General features: G+C 36.4%; 1 protein-coding gene across 1 annotated transcript in view; it reads right to left on the minus strand.

The window, feature by feature from the left end:
- Positions 1-5,359: 5,359 nt before the first annotated feature.
- LOC138707536 (vitellogenin-1-like) overlaps positions 5,360-24,393 on the minus strand; it is a 62,241-nt gene continuing 43,207 nt past the window's right edge. The window contains exons 15-20 of the mRNA XM_069837079.1: positions 24,032-24,232; positions 20,020-20,189; positions 14,183-14,326; positions 12,257-12,725; positions 10,739-10,944; positions 5,360-6,407 (exon numbers count right to left, since the gene is read on the minus strand). Coding sequence (XP_069693180.1) covers positions 5,457-6,407; positions 10,739-10,944; positions 12,257-12,725; positions 14,183-14,326; positions 20,020-20,189; positions 24,032-24,232 — 2,141 coding nt within the window. The 3' untranslated portion in view covers positions 5,360-5,456. The remainder of the gene's footprint in view (positions 6,408-10,738; positions 10,945-12,256; positions 12,726-14,182; positions 14,327-20,019; positions 20,190-24,031; positions 24,233-24,393) is intronic.

Here is a 24,393-nt window from a genome sequence, read left to right on the forward strand (position 1 = left end):
GTCTCTGGCATGTGGTAGAGAGTTCCATAGATGAGCTGCAGAGACGGTGGAAGATGAAGAGTAGAAAGATGTTCTGTGTTTAGGAATGGAGAGTTTGGTATGGTATTGTGAGAGAATATCTATTTTGTGATATGGGGACAAATGTTGAAAACGAGAAGCTAAGTAACTAGGTTTAGAATTCTGAAGAATATTGAAGAGTAACGTGTGAGAGTGAATAGTTCTTCGCTCTTATGTTTATTATAAATCCTTGCAATTTCAGTTTTTTTTGGGGGGGGGCGGGGGAGGAGATTTGCTTCAACTTAGGTTATAATTCTAACCTTGTCTTCTAGCGAGTGTATCTTCCTTTTACCGTTACACATGATTGCTAAACAGATATTGACTAACCTTGCGACATCGTGGAAATGTTCAATACAGAATTTAGAGATAAACGATTTGATGACTTCAAACAAATTGGAGCATTACGATGCTGACATAGGAATGTATTGGGATCCGGTCCCCTGGGACTTATCAGGCTATTCCTGTATGAATGGGACCTGGCTCTATCAGGGACTGATGGAGGGTGGCCCATCTGTCAGCGTAGGTTTCACGATGCAGATTCTAGAAAGGGTTGAGGCTCCAGGCCCCTGCGACTTATCTGGCTACTCAGTTGCGAATGGTGTCTGGCCCTATTAGGGGCTAATGCAGGATGGCTCACGTGTCAGCGTCGGACTTACGAATACCACCCGGTCCACCTCTTGGACTTCACAATCATCGCATATATGAGCCGTTCAGAGCAAAACTGGCGTAAGTCAAAATTGGGTATTGAGGTTTAAAGTAAAAATTCTGTAATGTCCTTCTTGCTATCCACTGACTACTAATAGTTTAAATAAATTGAATAATAATCGCTACTTTGCCCTGCATTTTACAGAATGTTTACTTTAACCCTCATTACCCATTTCTGACTTACACCACTTCTGCTCTGAACGGCTCATATATTGGGCACACAATGTACCAAATGTAAGCAGAGACCCGGGTTCAATCCTCGTGAAGTCAACCCAATGCTTTGTTGTAATGTCCTTATTGGCTTATGCGACTATAACGCGAGCGAGCCCAATTCAATCCCCGACTTTGGCGAACATGTCAATCGTGGTGGACGAAGTAAAGCTCCCAATAGGCAAAGGTAAATACAGGGACATCATTTTATTTTTACTTCAATTTTTATTGTACCCGAGTTTTTGAATGTACTTCCCTCCCACCCTTTCTTATCCGTCCTCACACAGGACAAAGACCGCATATGCAGTCAGAGACTTTCGGTTATAGTAGGCCTAAACAGTACTGAGTGAGTGAGTACAGTTCGTTCCAGAAATATGGTCGCATTTTCCAGTGAAGAAAGAGCATTCATTATTGAATCATGGGTATTTTCGCACAGGTACTATTACGTCGTTTGGTTACGTCGTATCCCGGTTTCTCTCACCCATTTCTACTGGCCTCTCTATAAAGGCTAGTGGCTACGTAATATTACACAACAATATTTAAAATAATTTAAATAAAAGGGCCTCATTAAGCAACTGTCACGTGATTTTCCCCCTTTCTATGACCCTGCGACATAACCACTTGGACGGACAGTAGACAGAGTATCTGAGTAAATTTATATGTGCGGGTCGGGCAGAATGAAGATTGAATTTACAGTACGTAAATTATGCCTTCCCATGTCGCCTGATTTGAGTGCTTTACATTATTTCTTTTGGGGTTATTGTAAAATAGTTATGTTTGCTAAACATCCTACAACAGAAGAATTAAAGGATTACATTCAAGAAACAATGCATTCAATTTCCGAAAATATGCTTAAAAACGTCTTCGATAATATGCACAAAAGAACTGAAGCCTGTATCGAAAAGAACAGTCACCATTTTCAACAATTTGCTTAAATATCAGATTTTGATTATTTTTCAATTTAAATGCACTCTTCATATTGTATATTAATGTGCTGTACACAGTATACTATACATAGCGTAATGAATACGTCCTCCTGGATATTTCAGTTAGTGAATTCGTATTGTTAATACTGTACTATATTTAGAGTAAATAGAAACCGAACGAAAATTATAAAAATCAAAATCGTAATATTTATTAGTTTACGTAAATAGATGTACTACTTTTTTCCCTCCTATACCTAGTAAAGTGGAAAGGGTAACAAACAGTGTTTTCGATCCTCAACCGTTAATTCAAAGGTATAGCCAGGTTAATATTAGAAATATTAGTAAAAATAAAATGATGTCCCGGTATATCCCCATGAAAGCGCACGGAGGTAGAGTTTCATGCTTTCGTGATCACGGCATTAGAATGAGGTCGTGTGGTCGGTATTCTTCTCCGAGTACTTTTTATTCCAGGGAAGGAAGCAGCACTGAATTTGACAAAATGCTGAGTGGACCCGGGTGCCAATGTGAAAGTTTTGGCAACCGGGATTGAACCCCGTACCTCCCAATGCGTAGGCAGCTGCTCTACCAACTGAGCTACCCGGTCTCCTCTTTCGTGTAATGCACTAAGAATATACAGAGTGGTAGTGATAAAACCTCCCACATTTTAACAGCTTATTCCTTGGGTAGAGTAACAAAAAGTTCTCGTAATACCACAGTCTAGTATATACAGTCACGAAACTCAATACGTAGTAAATATGAATCCATAGATAGTTGCTAACCACTAGGATCGCTAGTATCGCCTCATTACAGATAATGCGAAATAGTATCGGCACACTCTGGATTCTAGAATATGCAATTCGGAAAGTTCAGGATAACACAAAGGGTTTGGAATTGAACGGGTTACATCAGCTTCTTGTCTATGCAGATGATGTGAATATGTTAGGAGAAAATCCACAAACGATTAGGGAAAACACGGGAATTTTACTGGAAGCAGGTAAACAGATAGGTTTGGAAGTAAATCCCGAAAAGACAAAGTAGGCCTATATGATTATGTCTCGTGACCAGAATATTGTACGAAATGGAACTATAAAAATTGGAGATTTATCCTTCGAAGAGGTGGAAAAATTCAAATATTTTGGAGCAACAGTAACAAATATAAATGACACTCGGGAGGAAATTAAACACAGAATAAATATGGGAAATGCCTGTTATTATTCGGTTGAGAAGCTTTTGTCATCTAGTCTTCTGTCAAAAAATCTGAAAGTTAGAATTTATAAAACAGTTATATTACCGGTTGTTCTTTACGGTTGTGAAACTTGGACTCTCACTTTGAGAGAGGAACAGAGATTAAGGGGTGTTTGAGAATAAGGTTCTTAGGAAAATATTTGGGGCTAAGAGGGATGAAGTTACAGGAGAATGGAGAAAGTTACACAACGCAGAGCTGCACGCATTGTATACTTCACCTGACATAATTAGGAAGATAAAATCCAGACGTTTGAGATGGGCAGGACATGTAGCACGTATGGGCGAATCCAGAAATGCATATAGAGTGTTAGTTGGGAGGCCGGAGGGAAAAATACCTTTGGGGAGGCCGAGACGTAGATGGGAAGAGGATATTAAAATGGATTTGAGGGAGGTGGGATATGATGGTAGAGACTGGATTAATCTTGCTCAGGATAGGGACCAATGGCCGGCTTATGTGAGGGCGGCAATGAACCTCCGGGTTCCTTAAAAGCCAGTAAGTAAGTATAGTCTATTGTTCCTAGCACCCTCACAACTCAAGCTTCGTGACTGTATATACTAGACTGTGGTAATACCTCATTAGTCCCAAATGAATAATTTTCACACCCATAAAAAATCATCTACATATTAACAATGTTTTACTCGATAAGTGCTACCCCTACAATTCTGATTTTTATTCTTCTCCTTAGAGAAACTGATAAGGTATGATTTATCCCCTTTGCTGTTTTTGAATAAAATTAACTGTTTTCTTGCAAATAAAAAAAATATTAACACGTATCATTATTTTCTGCCATTAGGAAGTGTGGTAAGATGACATTCCACACTAATCACGTAGCTTGCGCATCATACAATGTAAGAAGAGTTTAGCAAAGAACTCTAACAGGGCGTAAACGGTTTTCGGAACCATATTCATGTAACATATCTTCATCCACTACATGCGAGAAATGTTCCCCCAAAGTTTTGACATAACTTTTTGATACACTCTTTATAGGAGGTGCTGGCGACCGCAAGAACGTAGAAGTTCGACACCTCCTAAGATTCTATCGTCAATGTGGAATGTGCTCAAATTTTACTATTAATACCATCACAGGCCAAACAACACGGTTGAAGAATCTAATTCAACAGCTGAGAAGACTGTTTCTACATTTCAAGAAACATAAATTTAGATAAAAATAATATGATTTGAAACTTACTGATACATGCTGAAGCAAGGCACGTTAGTGTTAGACACTCTACAAAACGATATACGAAACTAATCAATGCTTTCGGGGTGAAAGGAAGAAATACCAGAAATACGTCATTGTCAGACAGGAATTCAATGTAATATCCTACTTGTTTAGATAAGCATTATAGTGGAAACAAAAAAAAAATGTAGAGGACAGGGTAAATTCTATATTAATATCCCTTAACATTTATTAAATATTTTGTTTTCAGTTCTATATTAAATATTATTCATATTTAATTATTATTTATTTTTTATCTATTTCTTTACTTATTTACTTAATCAAATGTTCAAGACATATTGAACATTTCCTATACATATATACAAATTTAAATAAATGTATTTATGTAGACATATTATATGAATGTACTTACGGCATCGGGAATAAAATGATTGGACATAAAATTCAAATGGACTTTTGTACACCCTATTGGATATTTACTTCCAGCAAAGGTTGCTTTCGAACTCACATTTTTTAAAATAATGCGATAGTGTATATAGATATTTCCTAATAATAATAATAATACTTGAAAAATATCTACCCTAAAGATATTCACACAAAAGGATACAAAATTATGCACGTAAATGTGATGAAATAAGCCAAATATTTATTTGAACTTACTTTTGTGAGTTATTAGCTACAAAAACAAAGAAATCGTGTAACACATAATGCGAAACAAGTATTATGTACGTAAGTAGAAAAAATGATTAGGCCTATATATTTGATAACGTTAGTCTATGTTTTGTGAATCTATATGGGCAACACATTTATATTTGTACAATTTATAAACAATAAAATACACAGAAATCGTATTTCATGCAATATGAAAGAAGTTAGAGTACATAAGCAGAACAAATTAAATAAAAATATACTTTGGTTTATTTTTTTTCCGTGGCAAATAGCAGATTTGTAGTCCAACAATGTAAAACCAATAAACGAATACAAATAATACCTACGTCTAACAATAGGAAAATATATTAGTGTAGTTAAGAGTAGTGAAATAAATCGAGCGTGTATTTGTAATATGAAGATACATAAATATATTAATAAAGTATTTTAAAGAATGAATTAAATAATAAGTAGACATATTTCGTTAACTAGTACACTTAGTTGCGATTTCAACTTCAAGATGTTTGTGCTCCCTTTTCCTGCTGAAGTCAGGGTTGACGCCTTTCTTCACCATATTCGACCAGTGGTTAGCAGTTCCTCCTTTCGCCATGCAATGGAATCTGATCTTCTTCTTCAACCTGTCGACGGGTGTGAAATGTGGGGAACATTCTGGCAGAGGTCGCATGCTGAAGCAAATTTCTGTAGCCTCTTCGACAACCATGGTGCGATGTATAATGGAGGTGTTGGGAAGATTCGTTTTTCTTGATGGCTCCTCAAGGACGCCTTTCGCAGATTCGGAGCTCGAACTGGAGATGGAAATATGGTCCAAACCACAATTAGAAGCAGATTCTGAAGATGGAGCTGAAGAAGACGATGATTCCGATGACGAGGAGCAAGATGATGAATCATTTACGGGATGAAGTAAATCGAATCCTCTGGATGCAGGATTCCTTGGCATGTGCTTGCCGACGATATCAATTGGAACCCGTCTCAAATCAACGCATATTTGTCTGTTATGATCAAACATCCATCTATCTGATTCTATGGATGCATTTGGAAGAACGTAAGACTTCACAAATGCAAGCGAGTCCTTCACTATACAGTTTTGAGGTATTGTGAAATCTGTGGTGAGATCTCCGTCAAATGTTCCGCAGAGACCTCGTACTTCGTCACGGTACAGGTTACTGGCCTGAAGCATCACTCTTTCACCATCATGTATGAGAATCAATTGGTCCTGAGGAAAATAAACATACAGTGCTCCTTCTGGCAGCTCGTATAAACGAGCTACAAACACTTCGCTCAAAATTACATCCGTAGCATTTGTCTTTGAGATAGTCAAGGGTTTCTCATTGGCTTCCACAACTAAGAAATTTTGTTGCTTGCTTATTTTAAGCTGCAGCTGGTATGAACTTCTAACCAGTCTCACTTTCACATCCTGTTGAAAAAAAAAAGTACAATTATTAAAATGATATAATCTTGAGCTTCAACCAGTTAGTCACATAGAGGACATAAGTACTAGTTCTAAGACATTCAATTTTACTTCATTTGTCACAATTTCACTGGCATTATATTTAAATTAATGTCCTTCACAGTTTAACGCAGTGGTGTCACGAAATGAAGTTAATGGAATACCGCGTGCTCTTCCATAAAAGATTGCGTAACTACTCGCCGTACAGGCAAGGATGTAGAAAGTGTTTTTTTAGTTGGTTATTTAACGACTCTGTATCAACTACTAGGTTATTTAGCGTCGATGAGATTGGTGGTATTTGGCGAGATGGTATTTGGCGAGATGAGACCGAGGATTCGCCATAGATTACCTGGCATTCACCTTACGGTTGGGGAAAACCTCGGAAAAACCCAACCAGATAATCAGCCCAAGCGGGGATCGAATCCGCACCCAAGCGCAACTTCAGGCCGGCAGGCAAGCGCCTTAACCGACTGAGCCACGCTGGTGGCCTGTAGAAAGTGTTAAGTGATTGTAGTTGTTGGGGAAATCACAATCTTACAAATGAGACAATTTATGTTACGAGTGTCTGATATACGTCACGCACAATGATAATCATCAGCAGTAAATAAAATGTAATTGATGTTAATTCCTTAGTTGCTTTATACAGATTTTTTTTTTCTATTTTCAACTAAAAGTTACATTATTCTTACACACTTATCACCAAAGCTCGGAACTTGGGGACTTGTGTCTTTGCACGTGACTAAGCGACCGGACTTCAATGTCAACATACTCCCGCTTCCAGCACAGAGGTACTGTAAGGTCTGCTACAAAAGTGGTTTCTGGCTCCGACAACGTATTGATAATATTATGGTAGGTTGAAACACGTAATTTCATAGCATATATATAATAAAAATAAATATGAAAAATATATCAAATTTACACGTAATTTCATAGCATATATATAATAAAAACATGAAAAATATATTAAATTTACTGTTCTGCTGTGTACATTTTGTTACAGTGTATGACTACCTACATTCGAAGATTTTTCGGTATTAGACTTAAAATACTGAATTTTTTCACTGTTACTGTTTTCTGTTCGATTTTCAGCAGTTGCCAGCTGATCTCGTATCTGAGAAAGATAAGTACTGTATATCCTAACTTTTTCTCGAAAATAGTTTTCAATTAGTGTGTCACTACTTGGGCAGATCCCTCTACGTCTCGATCCATGGCTATGAACAGATTTTTCTCCAATTTGAGGGACTGCAATGCCTTTCAATGAATTCCGTTTCCAGCCTCTAGTTTGTGTGTGGCACAACTTACAAAATATAAACTCTCCATTGGAAAAAAAAAAAAAAATAATGTATCTCCTCCGAATTTTCCACGAAATTGTGTATCTTAAATTTAAAACAAAATCTATTTTCAAACTTCTATAATACCCATTCGAAATAACATGTATTTTCTATTTCCTCAAACAGACCGTTTACCTTTAATTCTCTGAATGTCATTGGGTTCGACATAACAGTTTCTTCGTCCGTCTTCCTGTCATTAGTTGTGGCCACTTTCTTAGTACACACGACTGTCCCTGAGCACTTGCAGCGTGAGCTTTGTGTACGTTGTACCTGTAACCTTACTCACGCACACGACACAAGTCCTCAAGTTCCGAGCTTTGCTTATCACAACAATTGTTACAGCTGACACGACTTCTAGCAACTTTATTCTTTACAGTTAAATTGTGCATTCTAATGTACAATCTTAAACAGTTTACAAGAATGACGTGATTTGTGGCAATTGTTGCGATACATGCGTAAGAAAAATGTAATTTTGTAGTTAAAAATTGAAAGAAAAAAAGTCTGTACGAAGAAACTATGAAACTGAGAACGCACTTTTAGCTTCAGAATACTAGCCAAGTGAAGAAATTATACTTCAGAATAGTTCATTCTTTAATTGTAGTATTCTTTTCTCCCTTAAAACTAAAGAAAAAAGGTATTTTTAACAACTTCAAATTAGTGTAACTCTGAAAATATTGAGAATAGGACCCATGTTTATGTGAGTCAGCCTGTCCTTTGAAGTTCTATAGTGAAGTGAAAACTTTAGTGTTTTTAAAGGGGGCATCATTCATTGACTCATGCTCTTCTAAAACTATACTACAGATATCTCAGTCAACACTTTTTTCATTTTGTCTTTGATAATAGCAGAAAGGGTTGTATTAAAGCATCCACACCGATCGACGGGCCGAACAGTCACACTTTTCTTATGAGCCTCCAGCGTGGATCAGTAATTGCGCTACAAAAATTACCTTATCCATCAGGAAGGGTTTCAATCAAGTCCAAAAAAATAAAAGATTTGAAAAAAAAACCGAAGCATTATGTGCCTGTAGAACAACTAGAGTTCTGTGAAGAGATTTTGAAATAGCCTGTATGCAATGATAAACAAGAAGATGAGTCAACGGAGTGTAAATAATACATCTTGATTACACTTTATATCACTTAGAAATATAGTTATTATAACCACTTTCATGTGTTTCTAGGTAATTTACAACTTAATTTTTATTTTAAAACATGAAAGTGGTTATTATAGTAATATTCTTAAGTGGTAAACATAATAATTATTTTTGTAGATTGCTACATCAGTGTTTCAATTTTGTAACTGTATAATTAATAATAATAATAATAATAATAATAATAATAATAATAATAATAATCCGTGTCGCTACAGCCCACGAAGAGCCAAGACCGACCAGCCGGTTGCTGGCCTCACGGCTATATGCCGAAGAAGAGGTGGACGATCATCCAACCAGAATAGAGGTATCGTGTGGTTAGCACGATGAGCCCCCAACCGTTATAGCTGGTTTTCTTAACCGGATTTCGCTACCTATCGTAGCTCCCCAAGTGCATCACGATGCTGGGTGGACACCGGTCCCATACACTGGCCGAAATTTCATGAGAAAATTTCTTCCTCCATGAGGACTCGAACCAGCGCGCATTCCGTAACGCGAGTCCCAGGCAGGATGCCTTAGACCACGACGCCACGGCGCGGGACATAATAATAATAATAATAATAATAATAATAATAATAATAATAATAATAATAATCCGTGTCGCTACAGCCCACGAAGAGCCAAGACCGACCAGCCGGTTGCTGGCCTCACGGCTATATGCCGAAGAAGAGGTGGACGATCATCCAACCAGAATGGAGGTATCGTGTGGTTAGCACGATGAGCCCCCAACCGTTATAGCTGGTTTTCTTAACCGGATTTCGCTACCTATCGTAGCTCCCCAAGTGCATCACGATGCTGGGTGGACACCGGTCCCATACACTGGCCGAAATTTCATGAGAAAATTTCTTCCTCCATGAGGACTCGAACCAGCGCGCATTCCGTAACGCGAGTCCCAGGCAGGATGCCTTAGACCACGACGCCACGGCGCGGGACATAATTTATAAATTGTGCACTTAGTATAATAATAATAATAATAATAATAATAATAATAATAATAATAATAATAATGCGAAATATTATTACTGAAACCTTTCAGTTAAGCTGAATACATTAAAAATGTAAAGATAATTAGCCTAGTTAGGACTGTCATTTATAAAGTAAATATACAATTATTTAGGTATTTAAATATAATTACTGTTCAACATATGTAGAGAAAATCAATTCAGTAAACTACTCTCAAAAACTCAAATTGTTATATATTCCTTATGAATACTACATTTAAAAACGAATGTAATTTACTATGCCTGTTGAATTAGGTAATTGTGCATTTTAATTTTGAAAGACGATACCGTCCGACAGGTTCTAATATCGGCAGGAAGAAGATTCCTGATTCGAAAGGTGTAGATTGTGAATGACTGAGAATAACGGGATATTCTGTGCTTAGGTGTTAAGAATGATAGTTTCTTGTTGAGATCGGGTGCCAAACCTATGAAGAGATGAGAGATTCTGAAACCGACATGACAGTTCAGATGAACAAGAAATGTGCTTGAGTTGATGGAGCAGATATTAGGAAAACAAATGAATGAAAAAATATAAGCAAATATGTCTGGTTTTAATAACGGTTGTTCAATTTCTTTTAAACATTTAACTACTAATTAGAATAATCAGAAATTAGAACATTACAATCTCTTGCCTGAAAATCAAAATTCAACCACAGAACTTGGCAACTTCAATATAATTGACCACATTTTATTATTTTGCATTTTAAAACGTTTTTCTTAATATCCCAATAAAATGTGTGTGTTGACTGATGCCCTTTAAACATATTTAATTCAATTTTACTGCATAAAGTACACAAATATAATAATGTCTAACGAACCCTTTTGTCTGCGGCTGGTTGGCGTACTAACACTTCCAGGATCCTCCTTCCATTTTGTCTTAATTTACGCCAGTCTTGTGCGTTATCTACGTCAGCCGGAATCTTGGGTACACGCACCATCATTACGTACCATTGCGGATCCAGTTTAAGTGGATACGTATTATTGTCGAATGTATTTGCGAAGCTGTGATCAAGGATACACGTAGCTGCGAAGAAACACATAATCACGTTTTAATTTATGCAACAGTTATGATTTACGGCTTGTAACACAAACCAATGGTAAGACAAGGTTGGTCAAAAGTCGCTTTCCTCAATATTCGTTCGTAAGTTTGATACTTGTACACATACACAGATGTCATAAAATGAATAAACGAATAGCTGGTGTCATAGGTGGTGGGTTGACAATCATGTTCGTGTGTCAACTGTTTTTCCATTGTCATGTCTTGAAAACAGCCCTCGTTTTTCCGTTTTTGATATGGCAACAGGATGGAGCACCACCTCATTTTGGTGTAGGAGTGAGGGACTTCTTGAACATTCCATGAATGGATTGGCCGTCATGGCACAACAAAATGGCCACCCACATCATGCGACCTTACAAAATGTGATTTTTTGCTGAGGGGTATCCTGTGGTACTGATAATATTTTTATTTTATTTTATTAGGTTATTTTACGACGCTTTATCAGCATCTTAGTTCATTTAGCGTCTGAATGAGATGAAGGTGATAATGCCCGTGAAATGAGTTGAAAGTTATCCAGCATTTGCTCATATTGGGTTGAGGGAAAACTCCGGAAAAGCCTCCACCAAGTAACTTGCCTCCACCGGGAATCGAACCCGGGCCACCTGGTTTCGCGGCTAGACGCGCTAACCGTTACTCCACAGGTTTGGACCCGATAATATTAAAAAAATATATACTCAGTGAAGGGAATTTTCGTTTCCCAATTGCGAGTTAATACAGGAAATCATAATTTGGGAAAAATCCAGAAGAGAAAAATTCTTCGGCTCCACTCTCTTAGATTCGACGAGTTTCTAAATTCGACCCTCCCAAATACTAACTTTGTAACTCAATTTTTTATGGTTTTGAGTTATGCTAGTTAATATGGTTTTAAATTGTTTCTTTTTCTTCCAGTACTATCATTGTAGCTCTAAACTTTCCCAATCGTATGTAAAATCTTATTGTCACTATCTGCATACACAGATTTACACGATCATTTTAGAACTTCATTTGCTTCTCCTGAAAAATGGAAGCAAGTGAGTTACAATGTTAATACTTGTGAGGATCGAATTGTTTCTACCGTCCTGAAAACACAAACTATCTCCGAATAACGCACTTACTCCGTTCAAAATCTGTCGTAAATTGACTTTTTCTGAATTGGAAATTGCTTCATATGGAGTTCAGGAGTCTATACTTTAAGTTTTTTTTTTCAAGTCTTCAACTTTAATGACCTTTGAATGGTAAGCAAAATCAAACGAAGGAAGATAAATGGGACCTTGTCATACATCTACATATGTATACTTACGTTGATAATACAGTGGGAACGCCACTTTACCAAGACGGTCCACAAGGTTTTGTCCTGGATTCAGTTGTAGCAAGGCTCTCGTCCATTTGTTGAGCCGCACGTCCTTAAGGCTTATATCCAACAGGGGTGTTTCGATGAACATGCTGAGTGCGTTCCCAGAGGTTTTGAGGCTTACATCGACTTCCAGGACTCCGTGGCGTTGTCTCGTCTTGAGGATGTTTTCCTTGACGTATGGAGCAGCACATCGACGAAACATGGCATATGCGTTGTAAGTAGCGTTGATCCAGACGTCTGGAACGTTACTGTAAGTCATTTTGAAGTGATACTTGTCTAGTCTGTTTGCCATTTCGGTGGCCCTACGACAAGCTGGCAGGAGATTGTTTTTCGTCTTCATTTGTCCCCAGCATAATTTGGTTATGGGATTGAGAGTTATATCTCTCCGTATCTCATCAGATTGTTTGAAATCACCCTGCAATGGGAAATCCACATCATATGTTTAATATTCAATCTTATTTCTTTACACAGACTGCAAAGTTCATTTGACCACAGAAGGTAATCGACAATATTATGGTGTCAGCATAGACACGCTTGAAACTGAACTAAGACAATCAAGGCAACTCGTATAATTTCTGCAAAATTTTCCCCAAACTCATCGGGTTAGGTTAGCAAGACAACTTACGATGTTGCCAAATGTGAATTTGACTTCATACTTCTTTCCATTCTCGAAGCTATAAACCAGAAAGACGTGTTATCAGTAGGGACAGGATTTGTAGATTTTTATCAATTTTTTCCTTGCTTCTGAACTCCTAATTTCTTCAATGCTTTTTCGAATCATGATCGTAGGAGTCGTGTATGTGAATTCTTTTGAACTTAAAAAAACCTAAATTGCACCTTAGTACCTAAAAAACCTAAATTATTGTTGATAAGCGTTATCCTATATTTACTGAGTTATATATTTATTTTTTTATTTTGAGAGAAATGTCAATACATTTTGAAAGATAGAAAGAAAGAGAGGACAGAACACACTCGACATTAAGTAGGCTGCCTCAATCCCTAAGGCAAAATCTGTACTTAGCAATGACAACATCTATGGCTCCCTTGCTTTTCTCAAGGCACATTTCAGTGATCTTCCAAAACATATTAAGTACTTGGAATCTTCGCCGAGGATTCGCCATATATTAACCTGACATTCGCCTTACGGTTGGGGAAAACCTCGGAAAAAATCCCACTAGGTAATCGGCCCAAGCGGGAATCTAACCCACACCCGAGTGCAACTCCGGGTCGCCTCAGCTAACTGAGCTAAGCCGGATACAGTAGTTGAATAAAAATGAAATATCACATTTTTTTTAGAAATACTAAGGAGAGAAGCTGGATTTTTAAATGGTGGAAAACAAAGAAATTATTAAATATTTTTTCCTAGGTGTTTCAGAATGGAGCGTATTATACTGTAGCGAGTTTGAAAAAAAAGGAAGAAAAATCCGAAAAGTAGTTTCGAATAGTTCGCAAGAAGAGATTAGTCGAGTATTTCAGAACTATAGGAATGGAAAATTCACGCTATTTTGCTACCTTTCTTTGTAATCTACAGTTCATATTGGCAGATAATATAGGCCTAGTGCATACATTTTATTCTTCCACACTCGCTGAGGTAGACCGGAAGCAGCAGTGCAAAGCGCAGCTGTCCACATGCGAGCGTGGATAGATAAAATGTATACACTGTTTTTTTGCGTTTAATCCTTCCTTCGCAATATCTTCCCAAGAATAACTTTTCAAGACAGGTGTCGGGCTGATAATTTATGAGAAGAAAATGACGATAAATAAAACTATGATATTTTAAATTATTCACAAATTTTTTCTCATCAATATCGTCAATACTTAAACTTCGGTGCCTTTTTTGAGGTAAAGTTTGCTAAGGTACCAGGCACTTACCTCGATAGTGATAAGACCCCACTTGCCGTAGTCGTCGCCAACCTCTAGTTTAACTTCCAGAGTTGAATTCGGTTCAAAATTCAAAGCTTCGTAGAAGTTAACAACTGGAACTTGGGGCATGGATAAGTGCGCATAGAGAACAGCCTGGAAAAATTCATATGTGGATCCATAAATCGTCTCACCGTGCTATGCCCGAATATTCAGGCGTTTGCATCTATTCCACTGTTTTCCGTGGCTACTTTCTACATGAAACACTCACCTTAGTATTTAGCGGATATTTTCCCTTGAGAAGTAGATAGGGTGCAGCAGTTTCCCATCGCTTTCTGCATCAATGAGAGGAATGGGTGTGGGATATGAAGAACGGTTGAATGTTGGCAGGGTGAAAGGTATATCACGCGACATAATTTCTCAAAAGTTTCTTTCATAAAGACATACAATATAAATGTCTGAATTAAATTTTATAAATGTAATTCCTTATGAAAGTTTGGGATACCTTATCCTTGTAGTGCTAAGTTATACCATGTTTTCTCAGCTTCTGTGAAACAACGTTATCTTACCAGGTGTACCTGTCTCACCGTTCTGGATTTTAAAACGAGGTTTTCCTCTTACATAGTATATTGAAAAGAGAAAAATACAAAACATACAATTATTCTCTTTTAGTTTGCATTATTAAATAAAAATATACATCCCATTATTTTGCAGAGTCCGTATAGGGCACTTTCTAGCTGATGCTTTTTCCAATTCACTGCGGGCTAAAGCAAGGAGATACACTATCACCTTTGCTTTTTAACTTCGCTCTAGAATATGTCATTAGGAAAGTTCAGGATAACAGGCAGGGTTTGGAATTGAACGGGTTACATCAGCTTCTTGTTTATGCGGATGACGTGAATATGTTAGGAGAAAATCCAGAAACGATTAGGGAAAACACGGGAATTCTACATGAAGCAAGTAAAGAGACAGGTTTGGAAGTAAATCCCGAAAAGACAAAGTATATGATTATGTCTCGTGACCAGAATATTGTACGAAACGGAACTATATAAACTGGAGATTTATCTTTCGAAGAGCTGGAAAAATTCAAATATCTTGCAACAAGAGTAACAAATGTAAATGACACTCGGGGGGAAATTAAAAGCAGAATAAATATGGGAAATGAGTGTTATTATTCGGTTGAGAAGCTTTTGTCATCTAGTCTGTTATCAAAAAATCTGAAAGTTAGAATTTATAAAACAGTTATATTACCGGTTGTTCTGTATGGTTGTCAAACTTGGACTCTCACTTTGAGAGAGGAACAGAGATTAAGGGGTGTTTGAGAATAAGGTTCTTAGGAAAATATTTGGGGCTAAGCGGGATGAAGTTACAGGAGAATGGAGAAAGTTACACAACGCAGAACTGCACGCATTGCATTCTTCATCTGACATAATTAGGAACATTAAATCCAGACGTTTCAGATGGGCAGGGCATATAGCACGTATGGGCGAATCCAGAAATGCATATAGAGTGATAGTTGGGAGCCCGGAGGGAATAAGACCTTTGGGGATGTCGAGACGTAGATGAGAGGATAACTTTAAAATGGATTTGAGGGAGGTAGGATATGATGGTAGGGACTGGATTAATCTTGCTCGGGATAGGGACCGATGGCGTGCTTATGTGAGGGCGGAGATGAACCTCCGGTTTCCTTAAAAGCCATAAGTAAGTATCCCATTATTTGAATAAAATTAAAAACTCCCATTTAAAAAAAAACTGATAGAATATCTGATAAAAATTATTTATATTCTACAGTAAGTGATAAGAAAATAGGTTATGAAGTGAGAAAAATTTTAAGGGAAGTTCTTACTTATCGCATGCAAAATAATGGTAAAAATTCCGTACCTTTTTTTAATTGGTTATTTAACGACGCTGCATCAGAAACGGGATTACTTAGCGTCGATGGGATTGGTGATAGCGAGATGATATTTGGCGAGATGAGGTGGAGGATTCGCCATAGATTACATCAAATTCATCTTATGGTTGGGAAAAACCTCGGAGAAACCCAACCATGTAATCAGCCCAAGCGGGGATCGAACACGCGCTCGAGCGCAACTCCGGATCGGCAGGCAAGCGCCTTAGCCGACTGAGCTACGCCGGTGGCCTAGCCTATTTTTTCAGTATGTTATTTTACGACGGTTTATCAACATTTCAGGTTATTTAGCGTCTGAATGATATGAAGGTGATAATGCCGAAAGTTACCCAGCATTTGCTCATATTGGGTTGAGGGAAAAGCCCGGAATAACCTCAACCAGGTAACTTGCCCCGACCGGGAATCGAACTCAGGCCACCTGGTTTCGCGGCAGGACGCGCTAACCGTCTAGCCTATCTTCAAGCAGTCATAAATATGATACTATTTATCAGAGCTCTTTCATTTTTAGTGATCTGAGTATACACATTAAGCTTTAAAATGAAGAAGAATGATTACTCTAGAGTAAATCTTTCCCCTTAAAATTATTTTTAATTTAAACGTACTTTTTTTAAATAAATTCACTAAATGCCTGTGATTAGGTGCACTCTATTCACTTATTATAGGACAAATTGAATTGAAATTTTAGCCACTTACTGCTAATAGATACTAAAACACACTGTACCAAAATTATTAATATATCTGCAATATTGTGAGCATAAGGCTTATACCAATCATCACGTAAAAAAGAATTTGACGGTGATGGTATAATTTGAAATTATTTTCTTATTTGATAAACAATTTTTTGTATGCAGAAATATCAATGCTGAAAAAACTTAAATTGGAGATTAGAATTTGAAAAAAAAAATGGGTACCAAAATTAAAAAAAAAAGAGAGACACATTAATTCACTAAAATGGATATACAGGGACATCATTTTATTTTTACTTCAATTTTTATTGTACCTGCGTTTCTAAATGTACTTGACTCCCACCCCTTTTACTAATGTCCTTGCTAACATCAGTTACACAAACTTACGACCGCTGTTGCTGGAAGTGAAGTAAACAGTACAGAGTACAGTGTGTTTCAGAAATATGTTGCGTTTTCTATAGAAGAAAGAGCTTATATTATTGAAGTTTATTTTCACACAGGTATGGTGTGTAGCATAACTGAATTTATCTGTGTGGACTGAGCACAAGTGAAGATTAGAGTTACCGAAAGTACGGTACCCTATAATATGGTACGGTACTTAACAGCATTATTTAAACAAGAGTTTTGTTTTACTGTTATATTAGTATGAAAGACGATGATGGAAACTGGAATTACAATATAACCGAATGTGAACAACAGTTTTTTTTTCCTCACAATTTCCTGATTATATCATTACGCAATATTTTCGTAGAAATGTCATTAATCTGGTAGATAAATTTAGAGCAACAGAGTGTACAGAAAGGAAGAAAAGTGTAAGATGGCCAAAAAAGGTGACAGAAGATGCTGTAGAAGATGCTAGAGAGAGGATGCAGTGAGGTCCTAATAAGTCGGTCAAGAAGTTAGCTGTAGAAATTGGGGTTTCTTACGGAAGTGCTCACAAAATTCTCAGGAATAAATTAGGTTAGTAATATGCTGAATAAAGTAGACATTACATAATGCATATAATCGCCTGAAGAATTGAGTCTGTGAAAAAGATTGTTACTATTCTACTGTTTTTTTTATAAAATACTGTAAAGTAATGACCAAACTGAAAATCGTAACATTATATTTCCCTGTAACATAAATGGATACACTACTTTTCTCTTATCCTATAGCTAGTAAAATGATTTGTTTACATATTGCACTAGCAACTCCAAACTGCTGTAATGGAAGTGGGGTAACCGTGTTTCCGAGTATAGCCAGGTTAATGTTAAAAATGTTAGTAAAAATAAAGTGATGTCCCTGTATATCTCAGCCAATTTTTAAACATAAATTCAAAATGTCTACGACAATTTACTTCTAAAAGCACGTTCTTTAAAATGCTTGGGGCATACTATTGATATAAGCATTCAAAATTTTAGGACAAAACAATTAAATTTAAGAATAAGTTTTGGATGTACTTTTACAGAAATATGAAGGCATATTTTCCAAATTCAACAAAATAACAAATCTGCATTGGAGAGAGAAGATTCCTAACAACATAAAAAATGTGTGCATCAAATATCATAATTGTAGTATTATTAGTTCTATGGTCCGTCCCAGGAATCCGTGGAGTAGAAATACGAAACAAAGCCTCTGCGAAAGTGGTATGTGGGAGGGATATGGCCAATGACTGCTCTGGGGAAGGTATTGCTTCAACGAAGCTAGCAATCGCTTGCAGGAGGGGATAATTTCTATCTCAACTCTACCCTACCTTCTACCACGAGCATCTTACACCTTAGCGGACTCGAGCTGATGCTGCCCGCAATACACTTGACACAGATAGAATCAGCCCCCATATGCGTGATGTTACTCCACAGATCCCTGGGACGGACAATAGAGATTCAAACATTTTCCGTGTGAAATAAAGCAACGAATTAAAGTTATGGGAAATTGCAATCAAACTTCAGTGCAATTTATAACCCTGTGAAATAGAACTATAAAAATTGCGTCGCAGTTGACAAGGACATTGAATTTGACGTAGATAATGTGTTTCTCACATGTCAAAGAGTATTTTATAGGATTTTATTTTCTCTGGTTTTTTCACCATGTTTAACGATCCTCTACCTTTAATTTTCAGTAACTGCTTAAAGTGTATTTTATACAGGGACATCATTTTGTTTTTACTAACATTTCTAATATTAACCTGGCTATACCTTTGGATCAACGATTAAGAACCGGAAACACCGTGTGCTACCCCCTTCCACGACTGGAGTTCGATGATACTGGCGTAAAATACAAAAAAAATCACTTTACTAGGTATAGGAGGGAAGAAAAGTAATTCAACCATTTACGTAAACTAGGAAATATTGCGATTTTGAGTTTGATAATTTTCATTAGGTTTTTGTTTAATCAAAATACAGTACAGTATTAAAATTAGTGTTTTTACTCACGAACTGAGCTGTCCATGCGGACGTATTCATTATGCAGTGTATATTATACTGTCACAGCATATTAGCGTACACTATAGAGAATGAAGTTAAATTGAAAAATAATCATAATATGGATATTTAAACACATTTTTGAAAATGGTGGCCGTTCATTTCGATACAGGCTTCAGTTCTAATGTGCATAATATCACACTATAGACTATTGTACGTAATTCCAATTACCAGGTTCGTACTTCGTATCAGTAACTCATGTTGAAATAATTCTGTATCTACTCCATAAAAGAGACCTTACGTACTGTAAATTCAATCTTCACTTCTGCCCGATCCGAAAAAATGAAATTACTCACACATCCTATCTACTGTCCGTCCAAGTGGTAACGTCGCAACGTCGCAGCGTCACAGAAAGGGAGGTAATCACGTGACAGTTAATTACTTAACGAGGCCCTTTTATTTAAGTTATTTAAACAATTGTATGGGTATAATATTACGTAGACGTCCAATTCCTAACAGAAATTAATGTTCTCAGAAAAGAACTTAGACAGCCCAGCCACTAGCATTTAGAGAGAGGCGAATAGAAGCAGGTGGGGGAAACCGGGGCAAATGGAAAATGATGCAATATTCCAAGCTCTTTCGCCACTGGAAAACGCGAACATATTTTTGGAACGTACTGTTTACTATGACCGTAAGGCTACTATGACTGTATATGCGGTCTTGGATCTGTGTGGAGGACGGTTGAACTTCTTTAGTAGAAGGGGAGGGAGTGAAGTACATTCAAAAACTCAGGTACAATAAAAATTGAAGTAAAAATAAAATGATGTCCCTGTAGAAAACTAATTCCTACTTTACCATATATTCCTTGTCTTTGTAATACTTCACGTCTGGCCTCAAATTGACGAACATCGTGACGATAGCGCTACTATTCACTTCAGACAATCCTACACCTCCTGCAAAAGTGAACTCTGCCGTGGGATGGCCCACGAACTCCACTGCAATGTCTACTATTTTCGTGTAAAGACCTGTGAAAAGAAGTACCACATTTCGCTACAGTTCGCAGTAGCATTTTCAACCTTCGAAACATTACGAAGAAATACTTATTTTGTTACATTTTCCATTTTAAAAAACAATAGCAAAAATTGAATATCCACGGAATAACGTTCAAGGGGACACTATGGTGAATAATGGAGAAAAATAAAGAAAATTCACTTTTTTGTTTTTATGTTCGTAATTATATTTGAACATTCTAATTTCATAATATGGTTTCATTTTCTATTTCAGAGTCTTTCAAACTGTGTCACGTGACTTACATATTGTAAGAGAGAAAAAAGAATTTGCAAAAATTAAAAAATACTTCCTGTAGCTATAGAAACGAACTGCTTTCTTTTCTTTACTCGAGTATTTAACGACGATGTATCAACTACGAGGTTATTTAGCGTCGACGTAATTGGTGATAACGAATGATATTTGGCGAGATGATACCAAGGTTTCGCCATAGGTTATCTGATGTTTGTCTTACTGTTGGGAAAAACTTAGAAAAAACCCAACCAGGTAATCAACCTGAGCGGGAATCATACCCACGACCGAGCGCAACTCCATTCTAATCCAAAACGTTCACCGTTCTAAGGTACCATCCCATATAATCAAATGTGGCCAAGCATGCGTTGCGTGAGTTGAGAGAAATGTTTTTTTAATGCTGTTTTCTCGACTTTAAAATTTTAAGCAGTTTCTTGAATAAAAATTATGACTTCTCACAGAGGTCAATTGAATGCTGATAAAGACAATTTAATTAGCATTTGTATGAAATGCTAATATGAAGTTCCTTTGGGCCATATTACAATTAGACTTAATATGCTGTAAAAATTTAGACTATGCTTAAAAAACTAAGTAATTTTTAATTTCGTGATTATTTTTAAGCATATGAACAAATATGAACTAATATTTTTGAAAACTTTGTCGCAAGGAGCCTTTTAAAAATATATTTTAAAAATATAATTTCAAAACTATTAGCCTTAATGGCATCAAATTCTGTACTCATTATAGTACTAAATTCATACATTTTGGATGGAAAGTGTAGAAGTTTTGAATATCACAGATTTAAATTAATAAAGGATGCATATTTCCCACATTCGTCACGTCTTTGCAACTCACATTGATTTAACTTAAGACAAATATTTACTTCGGAATATGTATGATAAGAATTTGTGCTAAATTCTAACGTATACCTTGTTATTAGAACAAATAACACTCTACAAAAACATCTCAACACACAAACAACACAAACAAACAAACACAACCACACTGGCGTATACAAACTCAAATGAAACACCTGCAAAAACTTTCACATACGACAGACAGGCAGATCATTCCAAACACGTTACAAAGAACACATCACAGCTATAACAAAATTACAAAACACCTCCACATATTCAGAACACATCACAAATGCTAACCACACCCACAGAGACATCGACAAAGGCATAGTAATACTACACAACCAAAAAGCCAGGAACTAAATACACTAGAAAAATATAAAATATACAGACATACGAAAATACACCCCAACGAAATTCTCAACACACAACTCAATTTCAAAACACACACACTCTTTGACTCCACACTATACCACACGAACGCACCCTCACAGGAAACTGAAGAGGCGCCAAGACCAACAACGACCAGTTCTGAGGATGACCCATAAATAGGTCGAAACATGTAAACAAGGTACGTTAGAATTTAAACGAGAAAGTCTTATCATACATATTACGAAGTGATACAGTGTTAAAAGTTGTGTAATCAAGATGTACAAAGATTTAATTCCATTCGCGCATATAATTAAATTTTGCAAATCACGAGCTTTTGCTTTGGTCGTAAAATATAGTCTACCGTCTACCCTGCCTAAAGGCTTTCCCGACTCATGGTTTCAGAAGTTGACAGCCCTGGTTCGGAGCCCTAAGTCAGCATCAATGTCTCGAGAAGCAGATAACGGCCAACTCTTGCATGAAAACCAGGTTCTTTGGGCGTGCTGCCAGCCGAACGACCAAAATGTCAACTTATCGCGTGTGAAATGACAGATCGAATCGCAGGAAGACCAAGAAGAATTTATAGCAGACAAAGACGAGTCTGGAACTTGTTTGCTCGGTATATTTCCGCCCTTCCGTTACAATTCCAACAAAAACTTGTTAACAGTTACGAGGGCTGTATCAATTTTCTTGGGCTCTGCAAAATAAAAGTCTCTTATGTATCATCTTATGCCCTAGTGCGGATAATTATTCCAATGATATTTTCTTTAATGGTTAAAAATAACCCATGTTCTCACGAAATGGATTGGAGTTCGAACCATGTGGACGTAAATTTCTGAGAGAGGAAGAAAGAGAATAAGTTAACATGTTGAAAAAAAAATGTGCAAGAACTGATGAAATGAAAACGCGCTAGAGAATAGAATGTATTTGAGGATAAATTACTTTTAGGATATCACAACTGATGTAAGTGCAGAAATTTATCGCATGTACTGTATGAAAACATTAAACAAGAGTCGATAAACACGAGTAATTAAGAGCAAGAGCAATTTTCAAACCGCTTAAGCTCTTTCTAAAACTAAGCTTTACAAAAAATAAGAACACGATTTCTGCCATAAATGCCTGGAGTTTAATTCGCAATACTTGTCTGTAACCTGTTATTTTAATTCTACTGCTTATATGGAAGTGCAAAAATGAACGAACGAACGAACCAATCAATCAATCAATATATTAATCTATCAATGTAGGGTTCATCGAATGAATCAATGAATCAATAAATAAATAAATAACTAAATAAGTAAGTAAATAAATAAGTACCTAAATAAATAAACAAGTAAATAAATGAACAAGTAAATAAACAAATAGGGAAATTAGTACATATATATATGTAGAAGTAAACAAATAAACAATAAGTGAATAATAAACAAGTAGGTAAAAAACAAGTAAGTAAATATACGAACAAGTAAATAAATAAATATGTAAATAAATAAATGAATAAACAACTAAATAAGTAATACATAGGTGCATAGTAAATAAACAATAAAACATAAATAAATAATAAATAAACACACAAGCAGACAAATAAATAAATCAACTAATTATCAAATAAAAAAACAAAGAAACCGATAAATAAACAAACAAGCAAATAAAAAACGAACAAATAAATAAGGCAACCGAGGTAATATTATTATTACTTAAAGCGTCTCTCCTGAAAATTATTTATCGTAAAATGTATTTCTTCTCTTCAGACGGGAATTTCACTCACTCAGTGAATGTTAACAATACCATGAGATTTATAAAAACAAAATGGTTTGAGTTGTGGCCTCTGTAATTAGTCTTCACACCTCGAGATTTTTGGAAAATTTGATAGACAGGAAAAATGTGGTACACAAGAATCCATACAATACGATGCTTAGCGGTCATCAAAGAGAAAAATAACTAAATTCTGAGGAGCACTTATAGAAATGTAGTCTTAAGCAATCATTTTTAAATATCAGGTCTCCACAATTTAGAGATAAAAATCCCTAAGGTTTTTACGGCCACAATGTTTTAAAAATGATGCTGTACTTCGACATCATCCTTCTATTTATAAAACAATTCTAGCAGTGGATTATTCAGCAAATCAAAAGAGTATTTCGCAGGATTTCTTTCTGACAAAACCGCGAAGACTGACCATTAACGACTGAAAAAGAAAATTTCTAACATTTCTGAAACTTATAATATTAGTTTCTTACGTAAATAACCCTTAAGCTTTATTGATCCTTATCAAAATCTTATCCTGAAAATTTTTTGATTAAAAGTAGGCCCTACCTGAATTTTAATTAATCCCATATATGAATACATACCGCTTGCTTGATGAACTTTGGCCAGAAATTCTAGTCTTTTCTTTCGGCTGCCAGATGATCTGCTTGCATATGAATAGGCAATGCTGTCTTTGTCCTCATCCGGAGCCTGGTTTCTGAAATGATGACTACGTTCCTTTTTCAAATATTCTTCGCTTCCGCTGTTCTCACGAGGTTTTTCATCTGGGGGTAAACTTTGAAAATCTGGAAATCAATATTGCAATCTGTGCTGAAATAAATTGGGAGAGTGTTTCTCAAAAAGCTGAGGATTTCTACATTAAAACAAAAAGGCTATTCCTCCCTTGTCACCGTCGTTCAAAGTTTCAGTTAGTTTCTATTCGAAGGGAAACAACTGTTAGCATCAT

This window comes from Periplaneta americana, chromosome 10, assembly GCF_040183065.1.
Source record: "Periplaneta americana isolate PAMFEO1 chromosome 10, P.americana_PAMFEO1_priV1, whole genome shotgun sequence".
Classification (NCBI taxonomy): Eukaryota; Metazoa; Arthropoda; class Insecta; order Blattodea; family Blattidae; genus Periplaneta; species Periplaneta americana.